At 40.9% G+C, this 27078-nt stretch overlaps 1 protein-coding gene across 1 annotated transcript in view; it reads right to left on the minus strand.

Moving 5' to 3' along the window:
* Positions 1-27078, minus strand: part of LOC118837447 (inhibitor of carbonic anhydrase-like) — a 53502-nt gene that overhangs the window by 15296 nt on the left and 11128 nt on the right. The window contains exons 3-13 of the mRNA XM_036744329.1: positions 26004-26112; positions 23306-23494; positions 21929-22073; positions 18910-18965; positions 17529-17707; positions 14957-15128; positions 10982-11133; positions 9723-9813; positions 9116-9172; positions 4630-4785; positions 2613-2760 (exon numbers count right to left, since the gene is read on the minus strand). Of these exons, the coding sequence (XP_036600224.1) occupies positions 2613-2760; positions 4630-4785; positions 9116-9172; positions 9723-9813; positions 10982-11133; positions 14957-15128; positions 17529-17707; positions 18910-18965; positions 21929-22073; positions 23306-23494; positions 26004-26112 (1454 nt within the window). The remainder of the gene's footprint in view (positions 1-2612; positions 2761-4629; positions 4786-9115; positions 9173-9722; positions 9814-10981; positions 11134-14956; positions 15129-17528; positions 17708-18909; positions 18966-21928; positions 22074-23305; positions 23495-26003; positions 26113-27078) is intronic.

Raw genomic sequence — 27078 nt, forward strand, 5'->3', positions numbered from 1 at the left:
AGCTCTATGAAGTGACATCATTCCTTCCTCTATTATTACATTCTTGGTCCCCTTAAAAATGATCCTGAGACATAGTTTTAATTTTTTTTTCTTCTGACAAATGCAGATTATATTAGGAGCTGTTTTTCTGCCATTCTGTCCATTTGAAATATTTATTCAATGACATCTTCACACATATACAGTGTGGTATCCAGAACTCAAAAACGTGACCCCAAAACAGGGGAGATCCTGATTAGTCAAATAAAATTATATTCTTTATAGTTTTAGTGTTGGTTCTGTTTTGATAGCTTCCAAGTCTTTGGGTTAAGGAACAATATTCTAAAAGCCAAATATTGAATGTTATTCCATGATATATTGCTTGTTTGTGTGTGGCTATATCTGAGTGCTTAATTTTTGTTTTTCCTCTTGTTCTCTCTAGCCTATATTTTCTTTGTCTCAGTATCTCTGTCTGTCTCTCCATGAATTTTGCTTTTACCATCTCTCTTCCCATCCCTATTTCTTAACTGACCATCACATTGAACTGAAGTTATTTTCATTATTTATTCTATTAATTGCAATAAAGGTACATCATTTTTTGTGAATGTTTTCTGTTCTTAATTTTAAAGACTGATGGCTACAATGTTTAATATTTCTTACTCAAAAACAACACTGAATATGTTTGATTATTACTTGTATGTGAGTTTCAATGGATTTTTCCCGTGGGTTAGTGGGCTTCACTTGGGAGGCAGTAAGCTGTAGTCAATAGAGCCCTGGACTTGGAGTTAGGAAGACATGATTTAAATTTCACTTCAAACACTTAATAGCTAGTTGTGTGACCCTGGGCAAGTCATTTACCCTTTCTTAACCTCAGTATTCTCATCTATTAAACAAAAGAGTTGAACTACCTGCCTTCTAATTTTCCTTCTAGTTTTAAATCTGTGATCCTATAATTAAAAAAAATCCCCTCCCTTTTGGAAGGAAGATGAAAGCTTCTATTCAAAGCTACATCTACCTTCAGAGAGACGTAGCAGGTTAAGAGGCTGGCACTTCAAAAAGAAATGGGGAGCAGACGGACTTCATAATAACCTGGAAAGACCTATGTGATCTGATGCTGAGTGAGGGGAGCAGAACCAGAACATTATACGCAATTATCGATACACAGTGTCTGTGATAACTAACTTTGATAGACTTGGCTCTTTTTGGCAATACAAGGTTCAAAGACCGCTCCAAAAGACTCATGATGGAAAAAACTATCCACCTCCAGAGAAAGAATTACAGAGTCTGAATGCTGATCAAGGCAAACTATTTGCTCTCTTTTTTTATCATTTCTTTTTTCTTCTTTTTTGGTTTTGTTTCTTCCTTCTCATGATTCATTTCATTGGTTATAATTCTTCTTTACAACTTGACTATTGTGTAAATAAGTTTAATGCAAAGGTATATGTAGAACCTATATCAGAAAATTTGGAACCCCAAAAACTAGTGGAACCGAATGTTATAAACTAAATATAAAAAATTAAATTAAAAAACAGTAAAAAAAAGAGGTTGGCACTGATTCCTCTACATTATGGTGTAGGTGTAGGCTTCCTGAAGTTGGAATAACAGCAAAAAAATGAGATAATTATTGGAAAATGTGCCGAGAAGATAAGGGATAGAAATTGATGGTGGTGGTGATGTGAATGGGATCTGATTTAACAGAGGCAGTGTAGCATAATGGATAGGGAGTTGTCTCTCTCCCCATCTAGATTATAAATTCCCTTAAGGAAGGGACCATTTTTTGTATGCAGAGTCAGGGTTAGTATTTAAAGCTATGGAAGGAATCATTGAGGTTACCCATTACCATAAAGATGAAGAAATAGGTTCAGAGAATTTAAAAGACTTGACCAAGCTCAATTACAAGAAGCCCCCTGACTCATACTGACAGTGTGACCTCAGGAAAAGTCACTTGAATTCTCAGTGCTCTAGATCAGTGGTTTCAAATCCAGATGGAAATGGATCCTTGCAGGTTACATATTGACTTTAAAAACCAGAATCTATGATCTATGTTTTATTGTTTTTAATTTATTTTAAACATTTCCCAATTGCATCTAAATCTGATTCCAGCTGCATATAGTTACATGCTTCAAGTTGGACCCCTCTTCTCTAGAAAACTCTAACACTAGGAGGTGTTGACCTGCATTGGCAGAAAGAGTTTCCTTACCCAGGAGGTCCCTATTCTAAGGAATCACAGTACCAGGCCTTAAGCAGAGAGGGCTAGGAACCAGTATTCCATCCTGCTGAGTCTAGATCATATAGAATAGAGGGAACCCATCCCTTTTCTTCAGATGATTCTTTTTTAAAAAAAAATTTTTGAGGGGGGGGGAAGGCAGGGCAATTGGGGGTTAAGTGACTTGCCCAAGGTCACACAGCTAGTAAGTGTGTCAAGTGTCTGAGGCCAGATTTAAACTCAGGTCCTCCTGACTCCAGGGCTGGTGCTCTACTCACTGCGCCACCTAGCTGCCCTGAGACAACTCTTTATCACTCATTTCTTAGGAGGAAGGTATAGCTGTCTGTCTACTGACCTAATAAAGTAACTGCCTTCAAGGAAGGAAAATAAATAACTTTTCATCTGAACACTGATTTTCTCTGTCACTTACCTGAAAGCCCCTGTGTAGCCATAATATTTCTCTTTGCTGTTGGCAGCACACTTGTTCAAACCCCCTGTCTCTGGATTGCCAACACATAAGGCACAGAGGCTAGAATTAACAGGAGCACCAGGAGCACAAGATTCACTGAAGTATTTATCTGCACAGAGCAAAGACAGTTGTTCTACCAGAGTCAGCATAGGAGTCCCGCCCTTTACAAGCATAAAGGGGGTGATCAGAACGTTCCTTGATCACTTTAACCGAAATCAACCTGGTTAGATTATAAGGCATGAGCCTTAGTTTAGAGGCAACTGAGGGACCCTTGCCCATGGAGTATAAGAATAGCCACCGATGCCTAGCAGAGATGACACAAGTATCTCTAGATGACAATTTGCCCAAGACTCAGGAATGGATAGGTTTTGAAGGATCTGTCCTTGGTCCTCATCCATAAAATAAGCTAGGGACCAACTTGTTCCTTCTCCCCCCTCCCTCTCCCTCTCCCTCCCTCTCCCTCTACCCCTCCTCTCTCCCTCTCTCCCTCTCTCCCTCCCTCCCTCTTTCTCTCTCTCTCTCTCTCATTCTGAGATTACAGACCAGTAAGGAGTAGAGTAGACCCCTGCATTCTGGGAGTGGGAGAGACTCTCCGTGTGCAAGGCCCCAAGCACTCAATGCAATTTGAAGAATCCATCTCCAGACTCTGCCTTTGTCCTGGTTATCCCCCATATTCAGAATGTTTTCCTTCCTCTCTCTAACTCCTGACTCCTATGGCTTTCTTCAAACTTCAGTTCAAATCCTTTCTGCAGGAGATCTTCCTCCAGTTTTTCCCACCCTCTCCCTTACCCCTTCTTGTATCTTCCCCTGAAATTAAATGGCCCAGGCAGCATTATCCTGGATTCTAATTTTCTAGCCAGAGAAGAGATTTCTTGCACAGCATCAACTTCGGGAGACGTTTCCTAGGTAAATTCAATTTTAAGACTTCCCAAATTTAAGGATTCCCAAAATTTCAAGAGTTGGGGAGTTGGACCTTCTAGATCAGGGCTTCTTAACCTGGAGCCCGTGGATCCCTTGGGGGTCTGTGGACTTGGATGGGAATTTATTTTCACTAAACTTTGGTTTCCTTTGTAATCATATATGTTTTTATTTAATGCATTAAAATCATTCTGATAAAGGTTCTCTCTATAGGCTTCACCAAACTGACAAAGGATTGCATGACAGAAGAAAAAGGTTAAGAACCTCTAGAGTAGAGGGATGCAGTGCGTTTGTTGGGGCATGAAGAGACACAGTATAGTTCCTAAAGCTCAGGCCTGCCTTGTGATTGTAAAAACCTGTCCCAGCTCAAAAAACAGTTAAGAAAAGAGGGAAACAATTAAAAGACATAAAAAGGAGGTGGTGCGGTTTCCCTTCTCAAAAGGGAAATCTACCCCTAGTCAACTAATCATTTTGTGTTACCTGCATCCTCTCCACAAGTACCAGTGAGCACACCTATGCTCCATGGGAGGTTGCCCCTTTGGTGTCCCCAAAGGTCAATCTCATCCTGTTAAGTGGAGAACTCATCAAATTGAACTGGAACTTCCCTGATCATCCCCTACTCCTCCCACCACGTTACGAACTTCTGTTTTAATCTTCACAAATGCTTAAATTAAATAGGCATGTATGGTCATAGTATCAGAATCTGAAATAAATTTGAGGTTTATAAAAAACCTTCCCAAAGTCTATGGGCAATTAAGGTGCCCAGTTCAGGGAAAGGAAAATTACTATTAGCTGATAATTTAAAAACCTCAAAGATTTGAGTCTCCTAAATATAGAAAGGCAGCTTACAAACTCCCCCCATCACCCAGGTTCTTTGGTGATTTATTTTCCCTCTTCAGGGGGAGACTCTTTTCGTGTATTTTAACCTAATTTCACCTGTATAAAAATGTTTTGTGTGCGTGAGAGCAATATGATTTTATCGAGGTTTGCATACTCCACCCTACTCCTTTTCTGACCCCCGGAAAGCCCTGTCCTTATTTCTCTCAGACAACTGTCTTACCAAATTCACAGGAGTTGGTTTGATTGTGTATCAGGCCCATAGGAATGCTCCAACCAGCAACTCTGTTCATTGCTGTATGACAGGACTTTTTGCCTTGTAGTGAGCCCCACTTGAGATCAGCATCTGATTTCCTGACAACTGCCACAGTATAATAGCCTTGCAAGACACAGAGAAAAGCATATGTTAATGCAGGGGCAGGAGGAGTCCTTGATTTAGGCATTTCATTAGGTGCAGCTGGCTCCTGCCCACCCCACTCTTCTCTTCACCCTGGGGGGAGGTAAGAAGGTCTCCCCCAACTCCCACATCTCTTCCCTCCCTTTATAGCCTCACTCTTTCCCTTTTCAGATGGAGAAACTGAGGACCACAGAGTTCAATTGATCTGCCCAAGGTCACACAGCTCTTAAGGTCAGTGTAAGGGAACACTTCCCTACAATTAGAAGTATGTATAAATGGAGTGGGTTCCCCTGAGGGGTAGTTGGTTCCCCCTCCATGGAATTCCAGCAAGAAATGAATGGTTACTTGTTGAATAAGTTATAGGTGATTCTTGCTCTGATAATCAACAGATTTTTTTTTCAGACAGGCCTTTCCCCACTATATTATACTGCTATTCAATTTAGGCTTTTAAAATCTTATTTTGTGGCCTTCACTTTATTAAACACATGGAACAAAAGTTATCATCTATTTTTCTTCTTAAATTACTACAAGCTTAAGGTATTCACAGGTTTCTCCTGCTCTAGACCTTTGCTAACAGAATCTCTACTCAGCTACAGCTGAGCTCCATGATGTGTGCAGACTTACTCCAGCAATACATGGTGCTCACTATGGGCATATGTAGCACTAAAGCACCTGACAGTTTTTTTTCTTTTGAGGGGGAAGGCAGGGCAATTGGGGTTAAGTGCTTGTCCAAGGTCACACAGCTAGTAAGTGAGTCAAGTGTCTGAGGCCACATTTGAACTCAGGTCCTCCTAGACTTCAGGGCCAGAGCTCTGCTCACTGTAGCTGCCCCCACCTGACAATTTTCAAACAGTTTTGGAGCTATTTGGAGTTGCTATAGAATTGCTAAAATGAAGAAACTGAGCTCAATGATCTCAAATATCCCTTCCGGATCTAATGTTCTAGTATTATTTACCTCTTTCTTGCCTGGAATATCCCAATAGTCTCCCATTCAAGTCTTTCCCTTTCTTTGATCCATTTTTAGGAGGCAATTGGGGTTAAGTGACTTGCCCAGGGTCACACAGCTAATAAGTGTCTAAGGCCAGATTTGAACTCAGATCCTCCAGACTCCAGGGCCAGTTGCTCTATCTGCTGCACCACCTAGCTGCCCCTGATCCATTTTCCACACAGTTGCCAAAGTAATTTTCCTAAAGTCTTCTCATATCACTACTTAATAAACTTCAGTGACTCTCTATACCTGTGAGGTTAAATAACAAACTACTCTGACCATGTTTATCCCTTACACAATAAACATTATTTTCAGGATCAAATATAAAAACCTTGTGTTTGGTGTTCAAAGCCCTTCATAACATGCCCCTCCCCCCACTCCTTTCTAGTCTTCTTACAACTCATATCCTTCCCCCCACCATACTCTGAGATCCAGTGACTCCAGCATGGAACAAGACACTCCATTTCTAGACTCTGGTCATTTTCCACTGACTGTCTGCCGTGCCTAGAATGCTCTCCCCCATCATCTCTGCCTTCTCTCTACCCTGGTTTCCTTCAAATGCCGGCTAAAATCCCACATTCTTCAGGATGCCTTTCTTGATTTTCCCTTAATTCTAGTGCCTTTCCCCATTGATTATTTCAATTTATCCTCTATATAGCTTGTTTATACATAATTGTTTGCATGTTGTCTCCCCCCACCTCCCACCGCCACCTTAGACTATGAATTCTTTGAACGCAGCAATTATATTTTTCCTTTCTTTGTATGCACAGGCACATAGTAGGTACTTTCTGTGTTTTCTTTTCAGTTTCAAGTCTTGTAATTGCCTCTATCTCTCATTTACTTAAGAGCAGATCTTTTATTCATAGCTATGAGAGTCTATGATGGGCTTCTTTTCTAATTTTTTAAAATAATATGACCTTTAATATTAAGGTCACTTATTAGTATCGTATTACATTTATATAGTACCTACTACAGAGAAGGCACTGGGTCAAGTTCCTTACAATTGTTATCTCATTTGATCCTCATAACAACCCTGCAAAGTAGGTGCTAATATTATTCTTGTTTCACAAGTGAGGAAACTGAGGCAAACAGAGGTTAAGTGACCTCCTCAGGGTCACATAGTTGGTGTCATTGGTAGGGGGAGTTTCCTCATGATTTCCCTATGTCAGTGAAAACACTGATCGGATCCATATATTTTTAATATGCTCATTTATGTACATTTCTTTCTCCCCCAGTAGAATGTAAGCCCCTTGAGGTCAAGGACAGTTTCATTTTTGTTTTTGTAGCCCTAAGACCTGGAACACAATAGATGCTTAATAAATACTTTTAAAAATTGGTCTGTTGATTATTGATGGAACTAGTATGACACAGATCACTAAGACATCTAGGAATCATTCTGTTTCTACCACTAATTTACTGTATGACCTCAAGAAAATCATGTGGCCTTTTTGTGCCTCTGTGTCCTTATCTGTAAAATGAGACTAGATCTAGAAGTGATTCCTATTTAGGAAAGGGGTATGGACCGGAGGAACTCCCAGGACCCTTCTAACTGAAATTCTGAGATTCTTGAAGATCCCTCACATACTTAATGCCCTAATAAAAGACTGTTATAAGGTGCTAGAGGGAAGAATACCCTTCTTTTTTCAGGATCCTCCCTCTAAGGAATAGCATTGAGTGTTTCGGAGAAGTTAAAAAACACTCGATGGCTGCATGTAAAAGGGCTTTTAAGCTGTAAAGTATTGTATCGACTTTCACATTTTGTTATTGTTAGCAACTGTATAAGCATAGGGAAACATATCCCTTCCTTCAATACATATTTCACTCAACAATCATTTATTTAGTTATTTTTGGTTCTGACTTGTGATGTCATCTTTGTAGGGAACTTTTCAGTGAGGAAACTCCCCCTACTAATAGAGATATGCATCGGCTGTTCTGTGACTTAGAGTCTCAGATGTCACTGAGACGTCCCTATGTTTCAGACACAGTCAGTTATCCTGACTCTGAAACTGGCTCTCTATTCACTACACCATACTGCTTCTTCAACATGCACCTACTATGTGCTAGTAGAGTGGCAAGGTGGCACAGTGGATAGTGTCGGGGTTGGAGTCACAAAGATTCATCTTCCTCAGTTCAGATTTGGCCTTAGATACTCACTAGCTGTGTGACCTTGGGCAAATCACCTAACCCTGTTTGCGTTAGTTTCCTTATCTGTAAAATGAGCTGGAGAAGGAAATAGCAAACCATTCCAGTATCTCTGCCCAGAAAACCCCAAAAGGTTCACAAAGAGTCAAACATGACTGAAAAACAACTAAACAACAACAGATGTGCTAGTTAGTGGGCTCTTAGGTCACTGTGCTAGGTGGGGGATTTACAAACTGAAGCGATAATGGCTACTGCTCTCAAGGAGCTTGCCTTCTACATCCTCCCCTTTCCTCCACACTCAGAATAATTCTTAAGTCTTTAGAGCTAGATGTTGCCCTTTCATCTGGGCTGCTTGGTTTCATCACAATCGAGATTCAGTTACTAAAAGACTATTCATGTGTTCCTGAGTTTAACTGAAGCTGATAATTCATAGTCCCTTACCTGACAGCCACAGAAGCAGTCATCCAAGAAACCTTGTATATTTTCACAACTGAACTTGGCTTTCTACAGATCCATCAAGTTGGGTTTCTTTACAGCTTTTTTTTCCCCTCAGGGGTTAGAAATTTCCTTCTGATGGGGTACAGGTCCAAGCCAAGACCTTTACCCTTTACCCCAAAAGAATTTGGGTCCCATTTGTTTATGGGCCCTGGAAACCCCACCTTGAACTTTCCCCTGAACTCTCCTTGAATTTTTCCACTTGGTCAAGTCTCTGACATTTGCCTGATGCATCAACCCATCCCAGTCAACCTGTGTTTCTTTGTAGCCTACACCCAGTCTCCCAATTCTCTGCTACCCCTAGCCCCTTGCCTCTGGCTACTTCCCACCCTTGATCCTATCTAGACCTCATTCTCCCTTGGCCATGTGGTCCAGGTTCCTGGTGTTCCTGGCCCTTCTCTGTTACCTCCCAGTCATCCCAGACTACTTGGACACTCTTAGATCCCTCTGACAGTCTTTTTGTATATAAGATCCATCTTGCCTCCATTAAGGCACTTTAATTGGCCAATATTTTGGATTTTTAGAATCATGCCCATCCTCTGTTGGTATTCTAATAAAACTTGTCTTTGGCTGAAAGAAGGCTTGGGTGAAATTCATTCAAGGCAGGACCCGCGTGTTGCTTTTTCAGGGTCCCAGCACCCCTAAACTTCAACACTTCCACTATCTGTGTTACCAATATAGACTCACCTTCGATTGGTTTAGTGGAGCAAAGAGGCCCTTGCCCATGATTGGAATCCTTAGTCTCTGAAAGTACAAGGATAAAGGAGATGTCATCTTTCATTAGCATTTACTGAGCTGAGTATCAGGTATCTTTATTAGTAACTGTTTGATATCATAATTCTTTGATTTTCCACAGTTTAGCATAAAGTTAATTTTGAAAAGAATCTGATTGAATTCAGCCAATGCTCATTTAGTTATTATCTGATTAATGCAGCTTGGGGATAACTCAGACTCTTTTGTTTTTCTTTTTTCTACCTGTTTTCTTCCTTGTGGCCATTCTATTGCTTGTTAGATCCTCCCTCCCCCAGAGAATAGGCAGGGGCAGAGAGAAGAGCTGAAACTTCCTCCTTGGTATGGTGGAAGAAATTTAAAATAAAAGACTAAACTAAGATGTTTTGATGGTCTTTGAACTTCAAATTACTTATGCTTCTCATGATTACTGACCATTCTTTTATGCCTGCCATCACTGCATTTCAAACCTGTTTAAATAACCCAATAAAATCTATGTGTGAAATATCACTTTTCCATGAACCAGATGGAGTCCGTTACGAAGGGAAGGTCTCATTCAACTCACTGTAATTCTCTGCCAGAACAACCTCCAGACCACATTTGCCAGCAATGTAGATGAATCCTCCATCCAAGCTCATGGCATCAGCTTCTCCTTTCTGCAATGGTGAAGCAAATAATTAGAGGGATGCATGGATAAAATAAGCATTTATTAAGCACATATCGTATGCTAGGCGCTGTGCAAAGCCCTATAAATATTACATCATTTGATCATTAGCAAAGCAACTGGGTTGTTTCCTGTCCCATGTTCCTTGCAGCCCTCCATCAGGACAGCTTCATTGTATACAAGGTGACTATGCTGGCAAATGAAGGCCTAAGACTAGGTCTTCTGCCAGACACGATTCAGAGGATCAGCCACATGGAACAGACAGGTAGAAAAATGACAATAATAATGACTACTGTCCATATGCTGCTTTACACACATACATACACTTCCAAAGCACTCCTGTGCAGGTCCACGCTTCACAACGAGAGTGTTCTAATATGTGAGAAAGTGATCTAAAGGTTTATGGGAAGAATATTGTTATCGCTATTCCACTGCAATTTAATTAAATGTCTTTGAGACAAGAGGCGCAATGGACAGAGCACTCGGCCTAGAGTCAGGGAGATCTGAGCTCAATTGAGGACTCAGCCACGTCTAATTGGGTGACCCTGGCCAAGTCACCTAACCTCTGTCTGCCTCAGTTTCTTCGCTGTAAAATGGGGATTATGATAGCTCTACCTTGTAGGGTTGTTGTGAAGATCAAATGAGATATTTGTAAAATAGCAGAGTGCCTGGCACATAGGAGGCACTTAATAAATGCTTATTTCTCTCCCCCAGCCCCCTTTGTTACGAACTAAGGAGTGTGGTGGCTGACTGGTAGAAGTAAACATAGTGGTAGGTGTTTAGGACCAGTTTTTTGGAGAGGATAGACTTACAAGATACCTATAGAGGGGTCCGGAGTGATAAGGAAGCACGGAGCTACATATTCAACTAATTCCAACTTAGGATCATGTGACCATAGAGCTTAAAGGTCATCAGGTTTAACCCATTTAATTTATAGATGAGGCAGCTGGGGCCCAGAAACATTAAGTGACTTATTGAAGTCCATACGAGCGGTAAAAGGCAGAGTTAGGATTCTAAGCCAGGTGCTCTGACTCCAAATGCAGCACTCCCTGTCCTGTATCATCGCACCAAGTAAGTAGCAGAGCTAGGATTCAGATCCAAGTTCTCTGTCCTTAAGAACCCAAGAATGGTGATGTAATGTCAGTATGGCGTCTCCGTACCATAATCTGGTCGATGCACTCTTCTGCGGTTTCTGCCACAACACAGTTAATGGCTAAACCGCTGACCGCACTCCACTCGACGCACTTGGACTCTTCATCCTTGCTCACTGCGCACCATCTCACTCTGTTGGATATCGAGGGAGAAGTCTCAGCTAGGACGGAAGCAAGAAGGAGAGGTCAGAGTCTGGTTTTCTGTTTGTTCCTTAAGGCAGTAAGAGGAAGAGAGGTGCACTAATATTTGTGTTGAGACTTGCCAGCTTCAAACAGAGGTTGCTATCCAATAATAGCCATTGTTTCGTTTCCTTTAACAGTGGGACATCCTGGGCACTTTACAAGCTGAACTAATTTCCTTCCACTTGTCCCCATTTGTCAGTTAACACACATTTATTTTGCACCTACTATGTGCCAGGCACTACTAATCACTGGGGAAAAAATAGTCCCAACCCTCAAGGAATTAAATTCTAATGGAGAGGACAACATGTAAATAACTAGGTACATACAAGATATATACAGACAGGAGTGCGCTGGTGTTTAACAACTGGGTCTCAAAAAAAAGCATGAAGTTCAAAATAAGTTTAATATGCATTGTCAATATTTTGTCATTTTATTATTAACATCTTCTTTATCCTTTTCTTAAGTCTAGACAATCAACAACATAATGAATCAAAATCTGATTTGTGGCCTTTGCTGATTTCTGAGGTGTAAATGCTCACATTGAAAATTTAACAATCAGCTCTTGTGAGCTGATTTAAACAGCAAAACTTTGTGTAGATGGATGGTAACCTGAGAAGGGAAGGGGAAGCAGCTGGGGAAATCAGGAAAGGTCTCCTTGCAGAACGTGACATTTGAGTCAAGTCTTGAAGGAAGCCGGTGAAATGAAGAAACAGAGATGAAGACAGAGCTTTCTAGGCATGAGGTTCAGACAGTGAAAAGGCACCCTCATGGAAAGACTTTGTGGACCTCCTTGTCCATATCTAGAAAACAAAAGTGTTGGACCAGATTCTCTGTGTCTCTGTCTCTCTGTTTATCTCTTTCTCCTCTTATTTGTAAAATGTAACTTGTAAGATCCTTCCCAGCTCTGAATCTATGATCCTATGACCTAGGTTCAAATATTAACTCTGTTACTTAATATATGTAGGACCTTGGGCAAGTCACTCAAACTGCCTGGACATTAGTTTCCTCATCTGTAAAATGGAAGGCTTGTATGAGATAACTTCTGAAGTCCCTTACCATCTTACTAATAATAAATTTCACTATCTGGATCAGACAGCCCAGATTTTTACTGTGGACACAATGCTAGTGTTAATTCAAGATAGTGTCAGCATTCAAGCACAACTCACTGATCCTAATATCCCAATTCACCTTGACAAGGCAGATCAACAAAATCCAAGACCACTAACAAATAATTCCGTATGATTTTTTAGAAAGGAGATCTAAAAAAGTGCCCAGAAATGAATTCCTTTCCAATCAGCAAGACTCAGCAAGAGGTAGAAAAGCTATTGAGGCAGAAAGACAAATAGAAATATTAGCAAATCAGAAGATCTAGAGCTGGAAGATCAGTTGTCAACAAGCACTTATTAAGTACCCAGTATGTGCTCTCAGCACTGAGCATAGAAAGAAAGGAAAAAGAGAATCTTTGCCCTCAAGGAGCTCACAGTCTAATGGCCAACACAGTTTGCAAACAACTGTGTAAAAACAAACTATAGACAGGAAAACTTGGAGATAACCAATACAGAGAAAACATTAAAATTAAGGGAGATTAGGGAGAGTTTCTTGCAGAAGGTGGGATTTTAGCTGGGACTTAAAGGAAGCCAAGGAAGTCAGGAGGCAGAGATGAGGAGTGAGTGCATTCCAGGCAGGAGGGAACAATGAGAGAGATTGCCCAGAACAGAGATGGAGTGTCTTGTTCGAGGAATAACCAGGAGATCAGTGTCACTGTGTTGAAGAGTATGTGTTGGGGAGTAAAGTATAAAACTGGAAGATAAGAAGGAATTTAGAAATAATCTAGTCCAATCTCATCATTTTGCTGATGGAGAAACTGAATTGAATGATCTGTCCAAGTTCACATAGGAAAACAGAGCCAAGATTCAAACCCAGGTCCTCTGACTCCTAACCTGGTGCTCTTTCCTCTCGTGGGATGGTACTTGGTCGACTAACAACTTTCCAGATACTTCCAAAGTGAACCGACTGACCTAACACTGGTGTGCAATTTGGGTAAGTCAGATCCCCTCCCTGAGCTTTCAATTTCCCTATCTAGGAAATGAGTGGGAAGGACCAGATGATTGTCATGATCCTTCTAGCTCTAGTTGTATTTTCTCAGTGGTGACAGGTTGGGACTTTGAAAGGAGGAGAGATTTCCTGGTCTCCTGGATTGAGGGAGGGAATTTCACAGCAAGAAATTGGAAGGGATGTTCTGAAAACTTTCTCTGTGCTTTGTCAATGGACACAGGGTGGTAGATAGCATGGAGACTCAGCATCGGGTTCTTGACACACGTGTGCCAGTGTCCTACACTGGTGCTGAACAGTCCAATACAGAACTTCTTAATCTGGGGTCTGTGGATACATTGCAGGAGACCTGGAAATTTCTATTGGAAAAAGAAGAACATCCTTATTTTCACTAGCCTATAGCCAAAATTTAGCATTTCCTCTAATTATGAAATTTTATTTTAAAGCATTTTGAGTTTTTTCCCCTTAAGTATTATTTTATTTGAATGTTTGTTTCCCTTGCACAGTGTTTTCTTTCTTTTTATTAATTATTTTTAGTTTTCAACATTCATTTCCAAAAGATTTTGAGTTGCAAATTTTCTCCCCATCTCTCCCCTCCCTCACTCCAAGACAGAGTGCATTCTGATTACCCCTTCCCCCAATCTGCCCTCCCTTCTATCACCCCCCTTCTCTGATCCCCTTCTCTTCTACTTTCCTGTAGGGCAAGATAGATTTTTATACCCCATTGCCTGTATATCTTATTTCCCAGTTGCATGTAAAAACAATTTTTAACATTCATTTTTAAAACTTTGAGTTCCATGTCCTTTCCCTTCCTCCCTCCCCACCCACCCTCATTGAGAAGGCAAGTAATTCAATATAGGTTATACATGTGTAGACATGCAAAACACTTCCATAATAGTCATGTGAAAGACTAACTATATTTCCCTCCATCCTATCCCACCCCCCATTTATTCTACTCTCTCCTTTGAACCTGTTCCTCCTCAAAAGTGTTTGCTTCTGATTACCTCCTCCTCCCTTCTATCATCCCCCCTTTCTCTTATCCCTTTCCCCCTATTTTCCTGAAGGGTAAGATAGATTTTCATAACCAATTGAGTGTGAATGTTATTCCCTTCTTAAGCCAAATCTAATGAGAGTAAGTTTCATTCATTCCCTCTCACCTCCCCCTCTTCCTCTCCATTGTAAAAGCTTTTTCTTGCCTCTTTTATGTGAGATAATTTACCCCATTCTACCTCTCCCTTTCTCCTTTTCCCAGTACATTCCTCTCTCATCTCTTAATTATTTTAAAGCATTTTGAGGAGGGATCTCTAAATTTCACCCAAGTGCCAGAGGAGCCCATAACACAACATAGGTGAAGAAGCTAACTGTGTCTAGCAGTTCACCAGACTCCGATGAAAAGAGAATTGTGATAAGGGAGTAACTGGGCTTGTTTGCCAATACATCAAAAAACGGTGAGTCAGGAGTCTGTGAAAACCTGTGGGAAAGGTTTTAACTTAAATTTAAATTTAAATCTCTAGATGTCAGTTCCTCTGGCTGTTCATTTGCCAGAGTGAGCTATCTATCTATCTATCTATCTATCTATCTATCTATCTATCCATTCATTCATTTTAGGTAAGTGTTTTGAAACACAAAGGACCATACTCCCCAAAGTATTAAGTTGTCTCTCAATGCCTGCAGCAAAACTAGGGTTATTACGGACTGCTCCCATCAGACTGCTCAGCCCCTTTGGCATGGCTTAGACTCATTGCTTACACACTGTCAAAGTTTTCACAGCCTTCATGTGCTCATAGCCCAGGTACTGCTCATGATCCATCCTAGGAGGGAGCCTCAGAAACCTGTTGGTTGAGTCTTTAAACAGCAGGTCCTTTCCATGATGGGAACCAAAGAGCTGAAATGTCTCCGATTTGCCCTTGCCAAACCTTTCCTATTCAAGGGAAAAGAGAACCATGAGTGAAAGTAGATGCCCAGGGAGGGTGTAACTCAATGCTTAAAAGGACAAGAAAATGAGACCACAAAAGGAGAATCCTTGGGACAAAAGGGAAAAGGCCAAAAGGGGAAAGGAATCTTTGAATAAAATAGGTCCATAGAGGGAAATATAGATGTGACTATGGATAGATTGTGGTGGATTTCTCTGTGGAAGGACTTCTCATTTCTCAGTTCCCAAGACCCTTTCAGGGGATCTGTGAGGTCAAAAGTACTTTCAAAATAATCTTAAGATGTCATTTGCCTATTAAATATTCCTCCCTTTTCCAACTATATATCTGTGTGAGGCTGGATTTTCTTCATATGCTTCATTTCAACCAAAACAATATGTCACAACAGATTAAATCCAGAGTAGCTACAAGAATCCAATTGTCTTCTATTAAGCTAAACATTAAAAAGATTTGTAAAACAATACCCCTCTTCTCATTAATTTTTTTTTGTTTTGGAAAATATGTTTTCTTTAAAATGTTATTCTTTAACATGTAATAGTTTGTTATTTTTAAATGAATTAATAAACAAATATTTTAAAAATTGATCAGTTTTAATTTCTAATACAGTAAATATTGATAGATATAACTCATGAAAACATATCTCTAGGGATGGAGTCCTCCATAATTTTTAAGAATATAGAGAGGTCCTGAGACCAAAATGTTTGTAAACCACTGCTCGATGGCATAGCTTAGCATCTGGAAAATAGGTGCAGGCTCATAAGATCCTGATCAATGAGTCAACCATACAGGAGGTAGCCTTCATGGGCTTTAGGGTCTATAGAGTCTGTACTAGGGTAGTGAGGCACCAAGGTATGGTGGATGGCAACACTTTTTGAGGGAATCACTGAACTGACCAAACTCTAGTTCTTTTGCAATATCTTATATGCCATCTGATACTGAAAGAGAGGCTGAGGAATCATTGAGATATATAGTCTCCATGAAGAACAGTTTTTTCCATAGATATATAGGATAGAATGAAGTTTGAACAGCTATAATGTATAATATTTGGAGGTGAGTGTATTTCTTGGCTTGTTTTTTTTAAACAGTATTTTGTTTTGTCTCTTTTCACACATGCATGTGCATGTGCCCACACACGCGTGCACACACACACACACACACACACACCCAAGCTGGCCTTGCCTTCTAATTCATGGGTTATTGATTTGTTTCTATTATGGTTAATGATGCTCAGACTTCCAATCACATTTGTTTGAGTTGTACTGATTCAGATAAAGACACTTCTTTTTTTTTTTTTTGCTTTTTGGCAGGGCAATTGGGGGTTAAGTGACTTGCCCAAGGTCACACAGCTAGTACATGTGTCAAGTGTCTGAGGCCGGATTTGAACTTAGGTCCTCCTGACTCCAGGGCCGGTGCTCTACTCACTGCACCACCTAGCTGCCCCTAGATAAAGACACTTCTAACAAATGTTTTGCCTTTATAAACTCCTTGAGGGCAAGAGCTATTTCCTTTTTGTCTTTTTGTCCAGCCCCTAGCAAAATGTATCACAAATATTGGGTGCTTAGTAAATGTCTGCTGACAACATCTGACGACCTGGTTTCTGGTTCAAGTTCTGCTTACATCTCTAAACATTGGTTTTCTCATCTGAAAACTGGGCGTAATACCAACCCTGCCAATTTCACAGGCTATTGTGAGAATCAAAGGATAAGAATAACTTACATTTATGGAGAACTTCAAGGCTACAAGGGACTGAAGCATTTTATATATTCTGGTATTGCTTCCAAGGTCCATAAAGTTGCAGCGAATTGTTCAAGGTCATTAGAAGCAAAATCAGAATTTGAACCCAAGTATTCAGACTTCCAGTCCAGTTAGTTTTCCAACACAGCATACTGCCTTAATGGCAATGGAGGGTAGTGTACCCGAAAGAGTCTTATAAACTGTAAAGTGTTGTATGGAGGTGATGTATGATTATTACGCAGTAATATATGTTTTTGTTGGGGAGATTAGCATAGGGAGAAGTATCTTTTAGAATTAAAAAGCATTTAAGAAAGGGGGGAAAGCATTCATTAAGCACCCACTATGTGCCAGAAACCATGCTAAGTGCTTCACAAATATTATTTCATTTGATCCTCACAACTGGGGAGTAGGTGCTGAAATTATCCCCACTTTACAGTTAAAGAGTCTGAGGCAGACAGAGGTTAAGTGACTTGTCCACTGTCACACAGCTGGGAAATGTTTGAAGCTGGATTTGAATTCAGGTCTCCCTATCCCCAGGACCAGCATTCTCTCCACTGTGCCATCTAGCTGCCTAAAGAGAGGCATACAGGTAGAGAGGGAAAAATCTTCAGAGTCCAAATAAGGAAAACTAAGCATGAAGAGAAGATGGTCCATACCTGTGCCTCAGAAAGAAGATTCCAAATTAGATCCTCCTTGCTATTCACTCTTCGGGCCACAACAGCATTAGCGGGGACCTTGCCTAGGTGACATTTCCTGTACTCATCCACTGGCCTCCTGGTACCATCCTCACAGAGCAGCTCAAATTCATCCCTTTCAGCCGCAGTTGGGAGCATCTCTGAAAGAATCAGGAACAAAACAAAAGCAAATGAGCACAGCCCCAAGGGAAAAGCCATCCCCCGCTTCATCCATCCTTCAGTTTTCTCTAACCTAACGCCTCATGATCTCCTTCTGGGAGGTTGGGACTGACCAGAGTTTGTCGGGCCAAATTCACTGGAGGTAAAACTATTAAAAACAATTACAATTCAGTAAAAACCCCAGCAGATGGCAGTAGCAGCTCAGCAGAGAAACTACTGGTGACCTCAGCAGCCCACCAACGAAGAGCCAGTGATAGACAGTGCCATCTCTTAGGCTAAGTATCAGCCAACAGCTCCGCCGGCAGAAAGGTATTCTCCACCATGGCACAGAAACCTCTTCCCCCTGGAAACTCATTCTACCCTTGGCCTATTTCTCATATTGGAAGTATCTGCCTTCCCTGTGGCTTCTCCCTCTGATTGGCTGGTTCTTCCCAGAACCCTTTATTTTATAGAGGATACCCAGGCCAACCATGTCTTTATTTCTCTCCAAATTACAATCTTGACTACTTTCTCAACTTTCTCTACCATACTCCTGTATCTGAAACACCTATGTCTTCCTATCACCCCCAACTTTTTCAGTTTCCTTTTATGTATTATCTTCCCCCACTAGAATATAAGCTCCTTGAGGCAGGGACTATCTTTCTTTCTTCTTGTATTTGTATTCCCAGTGCTTATCATGGTGTCTGGCACAAAGTAAGTACTTAAATATTTGTTGACTTGTTGACTTGGCTTTTTGACTTATTCTAATGGGGATGTGATCCATGCTGTCTGTGCTCATTTCCTCTCCCACTAGTGGCATGGGAATCTGTGGGAAGGTGTACCCTGTGTTTGAGGGAGGAGGGAACTTTTCTACATTCTTAATATTGATATTCTGTTTAATAAAATGCCTTTGCTTTGAGTTAATGTGTTCCTTGGTATGGTCTGATAGGGAAAAAATTGGATGGGAGCTCATGTCCTTTGATTTTGAATGCCACCCTAAAAACTGCTATGAGCCTGAGTATAACTTTCAGAGGAGGAAGTCTAGGCTAAACATAAGATCATCACAAAGAGTGCTTTTCCTTTCTCTTCCCAGGAGGGGTGTAAGGAAGTACACAAGGGGAGAAAACAGAGCGAGCAAGACTGAGGTTGGGTAATATTCAAGACTGGGCCGAGGTGAGTTGGATTTCTAGACTCTTGTAGTTACCTAAAAGTGTTGTATGCTCCATAAAACTCACATCCCCAACACCATCCTTCAGGCACCTAAGAAAAGGGGAAGCATGAGAATGGTTAGAGTCCAGCCATCACTAATGCATCTGACTTCCTGCAGTGCTCATAATCATGGAATTTCTGATTTGGTAGGAACCTCAAAGATCATCTAATTCAACCCCATTTGGAAACTGAGGCCCTGAAGAGTAAAGTGACTTAACCAAGATCACACAGGTAGAGCTCGGAGTCAACCCAGGTCTCCTGATTCTAAATCTAGGAATCTTTCCATTACACATGAGGCTATACCACACAAATCAGCACTTAATAACATGCAGTAATACTTAGTCATATGGCAGCAAGGTGGTCCAGTAGATAAATCTGGAATTGAAATTAGGAAGATCTGAGTTTGAATCCTTCTAGAGACAGTTAGCTGTGTCACCCCAGACAAGTCACATGACTTCTCTCAGCCTCAGTTTCCTCATTTGTAAAATAATAGCACCTGCTTCATAGATTTGTGGATTATTAAATGAGAAAACATATGTAAAATCCCTCTGTAAACCGTTGGCTGGTTGTTGTCCTTTGTTCTTAAAGAGGACCAAAAAGACGTCACTATGTTAGAGTCAAGGTACAGTGTCTGACTGTGGCTGATCAGACCAACGTAAGCATGGAAGGCTCTACCACAGTTGGGGAACAAACAGTCCATATGAACATTTGTAGAGGAGATGTCTCTAACTGTGCACATCTCATGCTTCTTTCGAGCTACGATCATTGTGCTTTGCTCATAGAGCCCAGCACCTTCTTTGATGTGGACATGCTGCGCTGGGTGGTCCTGTGCCAGTGTCTCCCATGATGTTGCACAACTGATTCCAAAGTTCTTCAGAGAGACTTTGACAGTGTCCTTGTATTGCTTCTTCTGACCTCGATGAGAATGCCTTCTTTGAGTGAGTTCTCCATGAAATAGCATACATTTGGCATTTGAACAACATGACCAGCCCATCAGAGTTGTGCTCTCTGAAACAGTCTGAATACTTGACAGTTTAGCTTGAGAAAGGACCTCTGTGCTCAGTACCCTATCCTGCCAGGGGATCTTCAGAAACTTCCTAAGACAATTCAAATGGAAGCGATTCAGTTTTCTAGCATGTCACTGTCCAGGCTTCACAGGCATACAACAATGAGGTCAGCACCACAGCTCTGTAGACCTTCAGTTTGGTAGTCAGTCTAATACCTCTTATCTCTCATGCTTTCCTTTGGAGCCTCCCAAACACTGGGCTAGCTCTGGCAATGCATGACTCAACCTCATTATCGACGTGTATAGCCCTGGAAAGCACACTACCAAGGTAAGTGAAATCATCCACAGCATTCACAACTTCTCCATTTGCTGTAACTGATGGTCCCACATATGGTTGGTGATGTGTTGGCTGGTGGAGTACCTGTGTTTTCTTGGTGTTAACTGCTAGGCAAAAATTAGCACAAGGAGCACAGAATCAATCCTAAGTGCTATGGGAATACTAGCTATCATTAGACTACATTGTATAGCTGCCTGTTTTTTCTTGGGTGTTACTCTTGTCTTTGCACCAGGACTATGAACTTTTTCAATACAGAAACTATGTTTTTTATTTCTTCTGTATTCTCATGGTACTTGACAAAGCATGTCAGAGCATGAAGTCTGTATGCTCTGTTCTCCACTGATTACTGAAAAGACAAGACAAAAAAATTTTTAAAAATATTAGAATATCTAAGAACCTTACCATGAAGGGAAGGGGAGGAAATACCCATTTATTATATGCCTACTATATACCAGGGACTATATTAAGTGCTTTACAAATATTATCTCATTTGATTCTCACAACAGCCCTGGAAGGTAAATGCTATTATGATCCCCATTTCACAGTTGAGGAAACTGAGGCAGACAGAGATTAAGTGACTTTCCCAAGGTCACACAGCAAGTAAGTATCTGAGGCTTAGGTTTTCCTGAGTCCAGGCCTAGCATGAGGGAGACCTATATCAGGGGGCTTTTTTTCTAGGTGGGGAGCCCTTTTCCAATATCCTAGGGATATTCTCAGGCAGATGCCTGGATATTATAGCCTGTTTTCTAGTCCAGAACCTTTATTTTTTTCCAATTCATCTGTGAGGTAGGACTGAGGAGAAATAGAAGGACCATACCTGAAAGAAGGTACAGAAACCACTTAATTCCTGTGTTAACTAAAGCAAATCATTAAACTTCCCTGAGCCTGTTTTCCCATCTCTAAAATGGAGGGGGTAGGTGAAATGACCACTGAGACTCCTTTCAGATCAAGGGATATGAATTCTTGACCTAAGTGCTGCGGGAAGAAAAAAGGAAGCGCCCATCAATTGGAGAATGGCTAAACATGTGGAAGCACATGAGTGTAGTAGAATTTCCCTGGGTTGTAAGAAATGTTGTCTGTGATGGATACAGAGAATCACGGAAAAGATTTACATGAACTGATACAGAGAGAAGTAAGAAGAGTCAAGAAAACAATACACACAGTGACAGAAACCATGTAAATGGAAAGAACAATGAAGCACCAAAAAGTCAATGTAACAAAATTATAAAGATCAACAAGACTTGAAAAGAGATGAGAAGACGCCCCAACCTATCCCTTGGTGGAGGTGAGAGGTCCATCGGTATTACACATTGCGTATATTTTGGGACTTTTTCAATGGACCAATCAGTTGTGCTGATTTTTTTCTTCCCCCCAAAATACTATTTATCATATGGGATGATTCTATGGGAGGGATCCTTGGGATAGCTATGGTGATTTCAGAAACGGAAAATATCAACAAAAGCTTTGTTAAAAAAGAAAGAAAGAAAAGAAGGAAAGAGAAGCACAGACAACCTTGTGTTTTCCTACTTAGGTACAATGGGAAAGATGCAGAGAGGATGGTTGAAGCTAAGATAAGGTTTTTAGTGGGACCAGAATAAATTTACAGGAGACAGAAAATATTCACAGGTCAGATGATATCTGAATCACAATTAAGTGGAGGGTCCCACTCACTTGAGAGCTCCCGAGCTGCCAAAGTAAGGTTCTCTGTCTGAGCAGGCGCACTCATCAGGCCCCACTCCGATGCACAGACGACACAGCTGAGAATTTGTCCAAAAAGCACAGGGCACACAGCTGGCAGAGAAGAACTCAGCTACCGCTGCACAGAGGAAAGGATAAGTCATGGAAGAGCCGAGGACTCTTGTACCTGCGATTTCTGGGTGTCTGTGATGTCAGTATATGTCTGTATGTGTATGTGTGCATTTGGATGATGTGCATATGTGTGTGTGAATTGTGCACATGTGTGATGTGCATTTATGTATGTATGTGTATGTGTGCATTGTGTGATGTGAATGTATGCATGTATGTATCCCTTCCCTGAATATATGTGTGTATGTGTGCACGTGTGTGATGTGAGTGTATGTGTGCATGTGCGTGTCATTTCCCTGAGTATATGTGTGTACGTGTAGGTGTGCATGTGTATGATGTGAGTACATGTATGTGTGTTTGTCCATATATGTGATATGTATATATGTATGTGTATGTGCGCACATGTGTGTGTGTGTGTGTGTGTGCGCGTGCAGTATGCATATCAAAATGCAAGTAAGCATGAAGGAAATTAAGCTTCAGGCATGAAATAAGAATTTGAATAAAAATCCAAAGCTACAGAAGACGCATCTTTTCCAAAATAGACCTTTCGTGCACTAAAAGATTTGGTGGTTACAGCTCAAGTGGCCGAAATGCGCTGTGCCCGTTGCTTGTTCTTATCTGTCTAGAATCCAAGGTTCTTAAGACTTGCTCTAAAAATGTTTTCATCACTATTTTTCAATTTAATTAGTTTTCCTTTGTAATTATTCATCCTTTATTTTGCATATTTAGAAGTAGTCTCCTGGGAAAGATCCACAGGTTTCACCAGGCTGCCAAAGGGTGCAGGACACAGAAAAGGTTCAGAGTCTCTGGTCTAGATAATTATTTTCCTGAACATCTAAGTTCAGACATTACTCACTGTGTGTCCAAAGCTCATGCACAAATGCAAGTAAAGATTGCTGGCTTTGTAAAGCATCATCTTAAAACATATTATTTAATGTTTTATTTTCCCCCCAATTACATGTAAAGCTATTTTTAACATTTGGGTTTTTTTAATTTTAAGCTCCAAATTTTGTCCTTTCCTTCCTCCCTCCCCCCTCAATGAGAAGGCGAGCATAGGTTACACATGTGCAGTCATGCAATATTATGTCATATTATTTCTATTATTGTCATATTATGATTAATTAGTCATACATTAGCCATGTTATGATTAATATGCACATTAGTCATAAACTGTCATTTTTTAAGCGCAGTTTCAGAAGCCACTCGCGGTATTCAGTGCTTTCAGTCTGCTTGCCAGCTTACCATTCTCAATAGGATAATTGATCTTGTTCCAGTCCAACACACCAAGCTGCACAAGCTTCCCAATGGGGGTGACCCACCCCGCTGACATGCCCAGGCCAGTGTGGCAGGACTTCTTGCCTTTGAGATCCCTGAGTTGGAAATCAGTTCCCTTCTTCACAACAGCCACAGCAAAGGAGGAAATTTGCTGTTCTGTAAGAGGTAGAAGATTAAGGAACATTCTCAGACAATAGTCTCAAGAGATAGGAAGATGTCAATGGGGTCTCAGATTCTTCACTTTTACCCAGTAAGTAAGGAAAGGTAGGATGAGAAGACTCTCCCTTGACCTGTGTGGCAAAATTTTGAGAAATAAATGCTTAATTCTCATTAAAAAGGACATTCACAGTCAGGCTCCAGCTTACATTTTCAGACTGATTTCACATGACAGAGGCAGGGAGGTGGCATGGTGGATGCTATACCTGGATGCTCATACCTGGAGTCAGGAAGATGAGTTCAAATCCAGCCTCAGTCCCATACTAGCTGTGAGACCTTGGACTAATCACCTAATCTCTATCAGTCTCAGTTTTCCCATCTGTAAAATGGGGTAGCACAGGGATGATAACAGTACCTACCACTCATGTGATGAGTCACCTTTGGTCTCATGTGCATACTTTACACATAGAAGGACCCTCCTCTGTATTAGATATAAAACCCAGAGCAGTTATGAGGCTCAAATGAGATAATATTTGTAAAGCACTTTGCAAATGCTACAAAAACACTAGTTCTTAGGCACTTCCCCCCAGAGCCTCTAAGTTCCAGCCAAACTGGTCTATTTTTTATTCTTCATAAGTGACATTCCACTTCTTGCTTTCACACCTTTGCAAAGCCTGGCCCACACTCAGGAATGCCGCCTTCCCTCACTACTGCCCCTTGGAATCTCTAGCTCCCTTCAAGGCTCAGCTCGTGTGTCACCTCCTACACAAGACATCTTCTAATCCCCCCAATTGTTAGTGCTCCGTGAGACCTTGTCTCTCATTCTCTCTGGGCCTCAATCTCTTCTTCTGTAAAATAAGAGGGTTAGACTACATCACCTCTAAGATATCTTCCAGCTCTGAATATACAATTCTATGAAATTATTTTATATTAACTTTGCAGATCATCTTTACTCATCTACATACATTTTATACGCTTTTTTCTCCCTCCTCCCTGCCTTTCCCCAACAGCAAAATGTAAGGGCTGTTCCCTCTGTTTCCTCAGCACCCACCACAATGCTCTGAGCACAGTAGGTATTTAATATATGCTTGTTGTATTTTAGAATGCACGGGATTTTTTCAAAGGCTCGAGTAAGGTAAATGAAAGAGTTATGAAGTCTTGTAACTGGCAGCTGTATAATCTCTGCAGTCTATTTCAGGAAATTTTCTGACTACATTATTTTTATGGCTTCCCCCTGAAGGATATCCCTTGTGAATTTTTCTCTCTTCCTTTTTTTTTAAGGGGATGGGGTATCTGCCCCCACCCCAAACAAACATAGGAATCTTATAATTCTTGATTGATAAATCAAAGGTGTCAACTATGGGCCAACAAAGCCCTAATCAATTGGGTAAGCATGAAGTACTTGGATCATTACATGAATCAGAAATGCCACACAGGAAAGGAATTAGAATTACTTGAAAGAATTAGACATACCTCTGAGACTGTGTGTATCTATAGCAAGCCAGTCTGGAATGCAGCATTCCAGCCAGAGTCTAACAACAAGACAGTCTAGGGATAGTAAAGGACTCTCCTTGGAGGGCTGGGGGAGGATTGAGCTCTCTCTTCTCCCTTCACACTCACCTCCTCTACATTGACCAGAGGATGATCATGGAAACTTTGAAAGGTTAGAACAGTTGAATTTGGATGGGGTGGGGTGGGGGAGGGGTGGCAGTGTCCCTGGAGCAACAGTGGCTGATGACAGAGTCTGCATTGAGATTGGGAGGCACATGGAGGACTAACTAGGTACACCAGGGACAGCTAGCTTGGCTACTCCTCAAGGGTACCTACCATTGGAGCCCAACAGAAAGTGATACCTAAGGGGAGCTTCATAAGAATTCTGCAAAGAAAAAAAAAGACTTCCAATCCTAAGGCAGCAGTGCATCATCATTGGTCTCATGTGCATACTTTACACATAGGCAGGTAACCCTATGGTTGAATTTCCATATGGCATGGTTACCTACCTATAACCAATACAGGGCAAGGTGCTCCCAAAAATTTTTCATGAGTCCTTACCAAACTTAAATGAGAAAACCCAACTTCCAAAGGTTAGCCCTAGAACCTTGAAGAAGAGAGTGGTAAATCATCCTTTGGGATCCAACCAGCTTAATGTCAATGGGAACTGGAGAAGTAGCTAAGGAAAGGGTGGGATGTGTGTATGTGTGTGTGTGTGTGTGTGTGTGTGTGTGTGTGTTTTACATTTCTATCATTTGTCAGGATTTCCCATCACCAAAAGGGTGTCTCTAAGAGAAACAAAGAGGTGGAAATATAGGTGGTGAGGTATGTTGGTTGCATCAGGGCCTCTGTCACCCAGGACATTTCCAGCAATTTAGGAGGAACTTTTGGCAGAAACTCTAATCCTTTACTAAGCCAACCTCAGTTTCTGAACAGCCTGGATTGTTCTATCAACATTCCAAAAGCCATGAGATCTCCTGGCATATGAGTCAATAGATTCACATTAGGGATAATTCACCTTCTTCAGAGCCGTAGTCTTCAACTATGATAGGCTTCAGATCAAAGGGGGCCACAGCTGCTTCATAGACTAAGCCACCATCAACACAAATGGCATCAGCTTCATTATTCTGCAAGAGATGAGCCAAAATAAAACAAAGCAATGAAGTCCTTTACCTCTGAAAAAAGAAGAGTTGGAATACATGTAAGGTTTGTATTTGATAGAAAATCAAGACTAGAATTCTCTTCATGAGATCATCTAGTCTATGGCTCTGCCTTTGAACACAAAGCATATAAACATGGTGGATGGTTCTCTTTCATTAAAAGAAAAAAAAGGTGACCTTTCTCTTTAGTCTCCCTTAGTAACTCATTCCAGTGTCTCATAGACCCTATCAATGGAAATACCTTTCACTAAAATATGAACTTCCCTTCCTATAAATTGATGTAAAAGTTCACCACCAACTATTAGAGTAAGAACTCCCTACGCAACAAAACTGCTAGAAAAACTGGAAAGCAACGTGGCAGAAGTTGTAGGATTAACATCCTACACCAGGGCTGTCCAAAATACGGGCCACATACGGGGCCACATGTGGTCCACAGTGCGATTTTATGCGGCCTGCCTGTGGGTTTTAATTTTCACCAGTGGAAAAAATAAAATAATGATTTGCATGGAATGCATATTAGATTTTTTAATTCCATCATTAATAAAGGGTCTTGTCGATGTTAATTTTCTTTGGTGTTTTTAAGCAGTATTACTTACGAAACATATTGCCCGGAATTTTCAATCGATGTGTTCTGCCTGTAGGATGCAGACTAGTCAGTATGCACCTACCTTTATACTGTTGTGTTGTCACTTTGTTGTTTTGTGTTTGCTTTTGTGCTTCGCGCCTTTACTTGTTGTATTGATGATGCGTGTTCCCCCACTTTCTATTAGCATACTGTATTTTTTTTCTGGGTATGGCCCTCAAATAATTATTTTATTTTAATGCAGCCCTAAGATAACCTAAGGTTGGACAGCCTTGTATATAAATTTCAAATGATTATAAGACCTAAATATAAAAAAATAACATTTAAAAATAATTAGGGGAGAATGGAAA

The sequence above is a fragment of the Trichosurus vulpecula genome, chromosome 2 (assembly GCF_011100635.1).
Source record: "Trichosurus vulpecula isolate mTriVul1 chromosome 2, mTriVul1.pri, whole genome shotgun sequence".
In the NCBI taxonomy this organism is placed as follows: Eukaryota; Metazoa; Chordata; class Mammalia; order Diprotodontia; family Phalangeridae; genus Trichosurus; species Trichosurus vulpecula.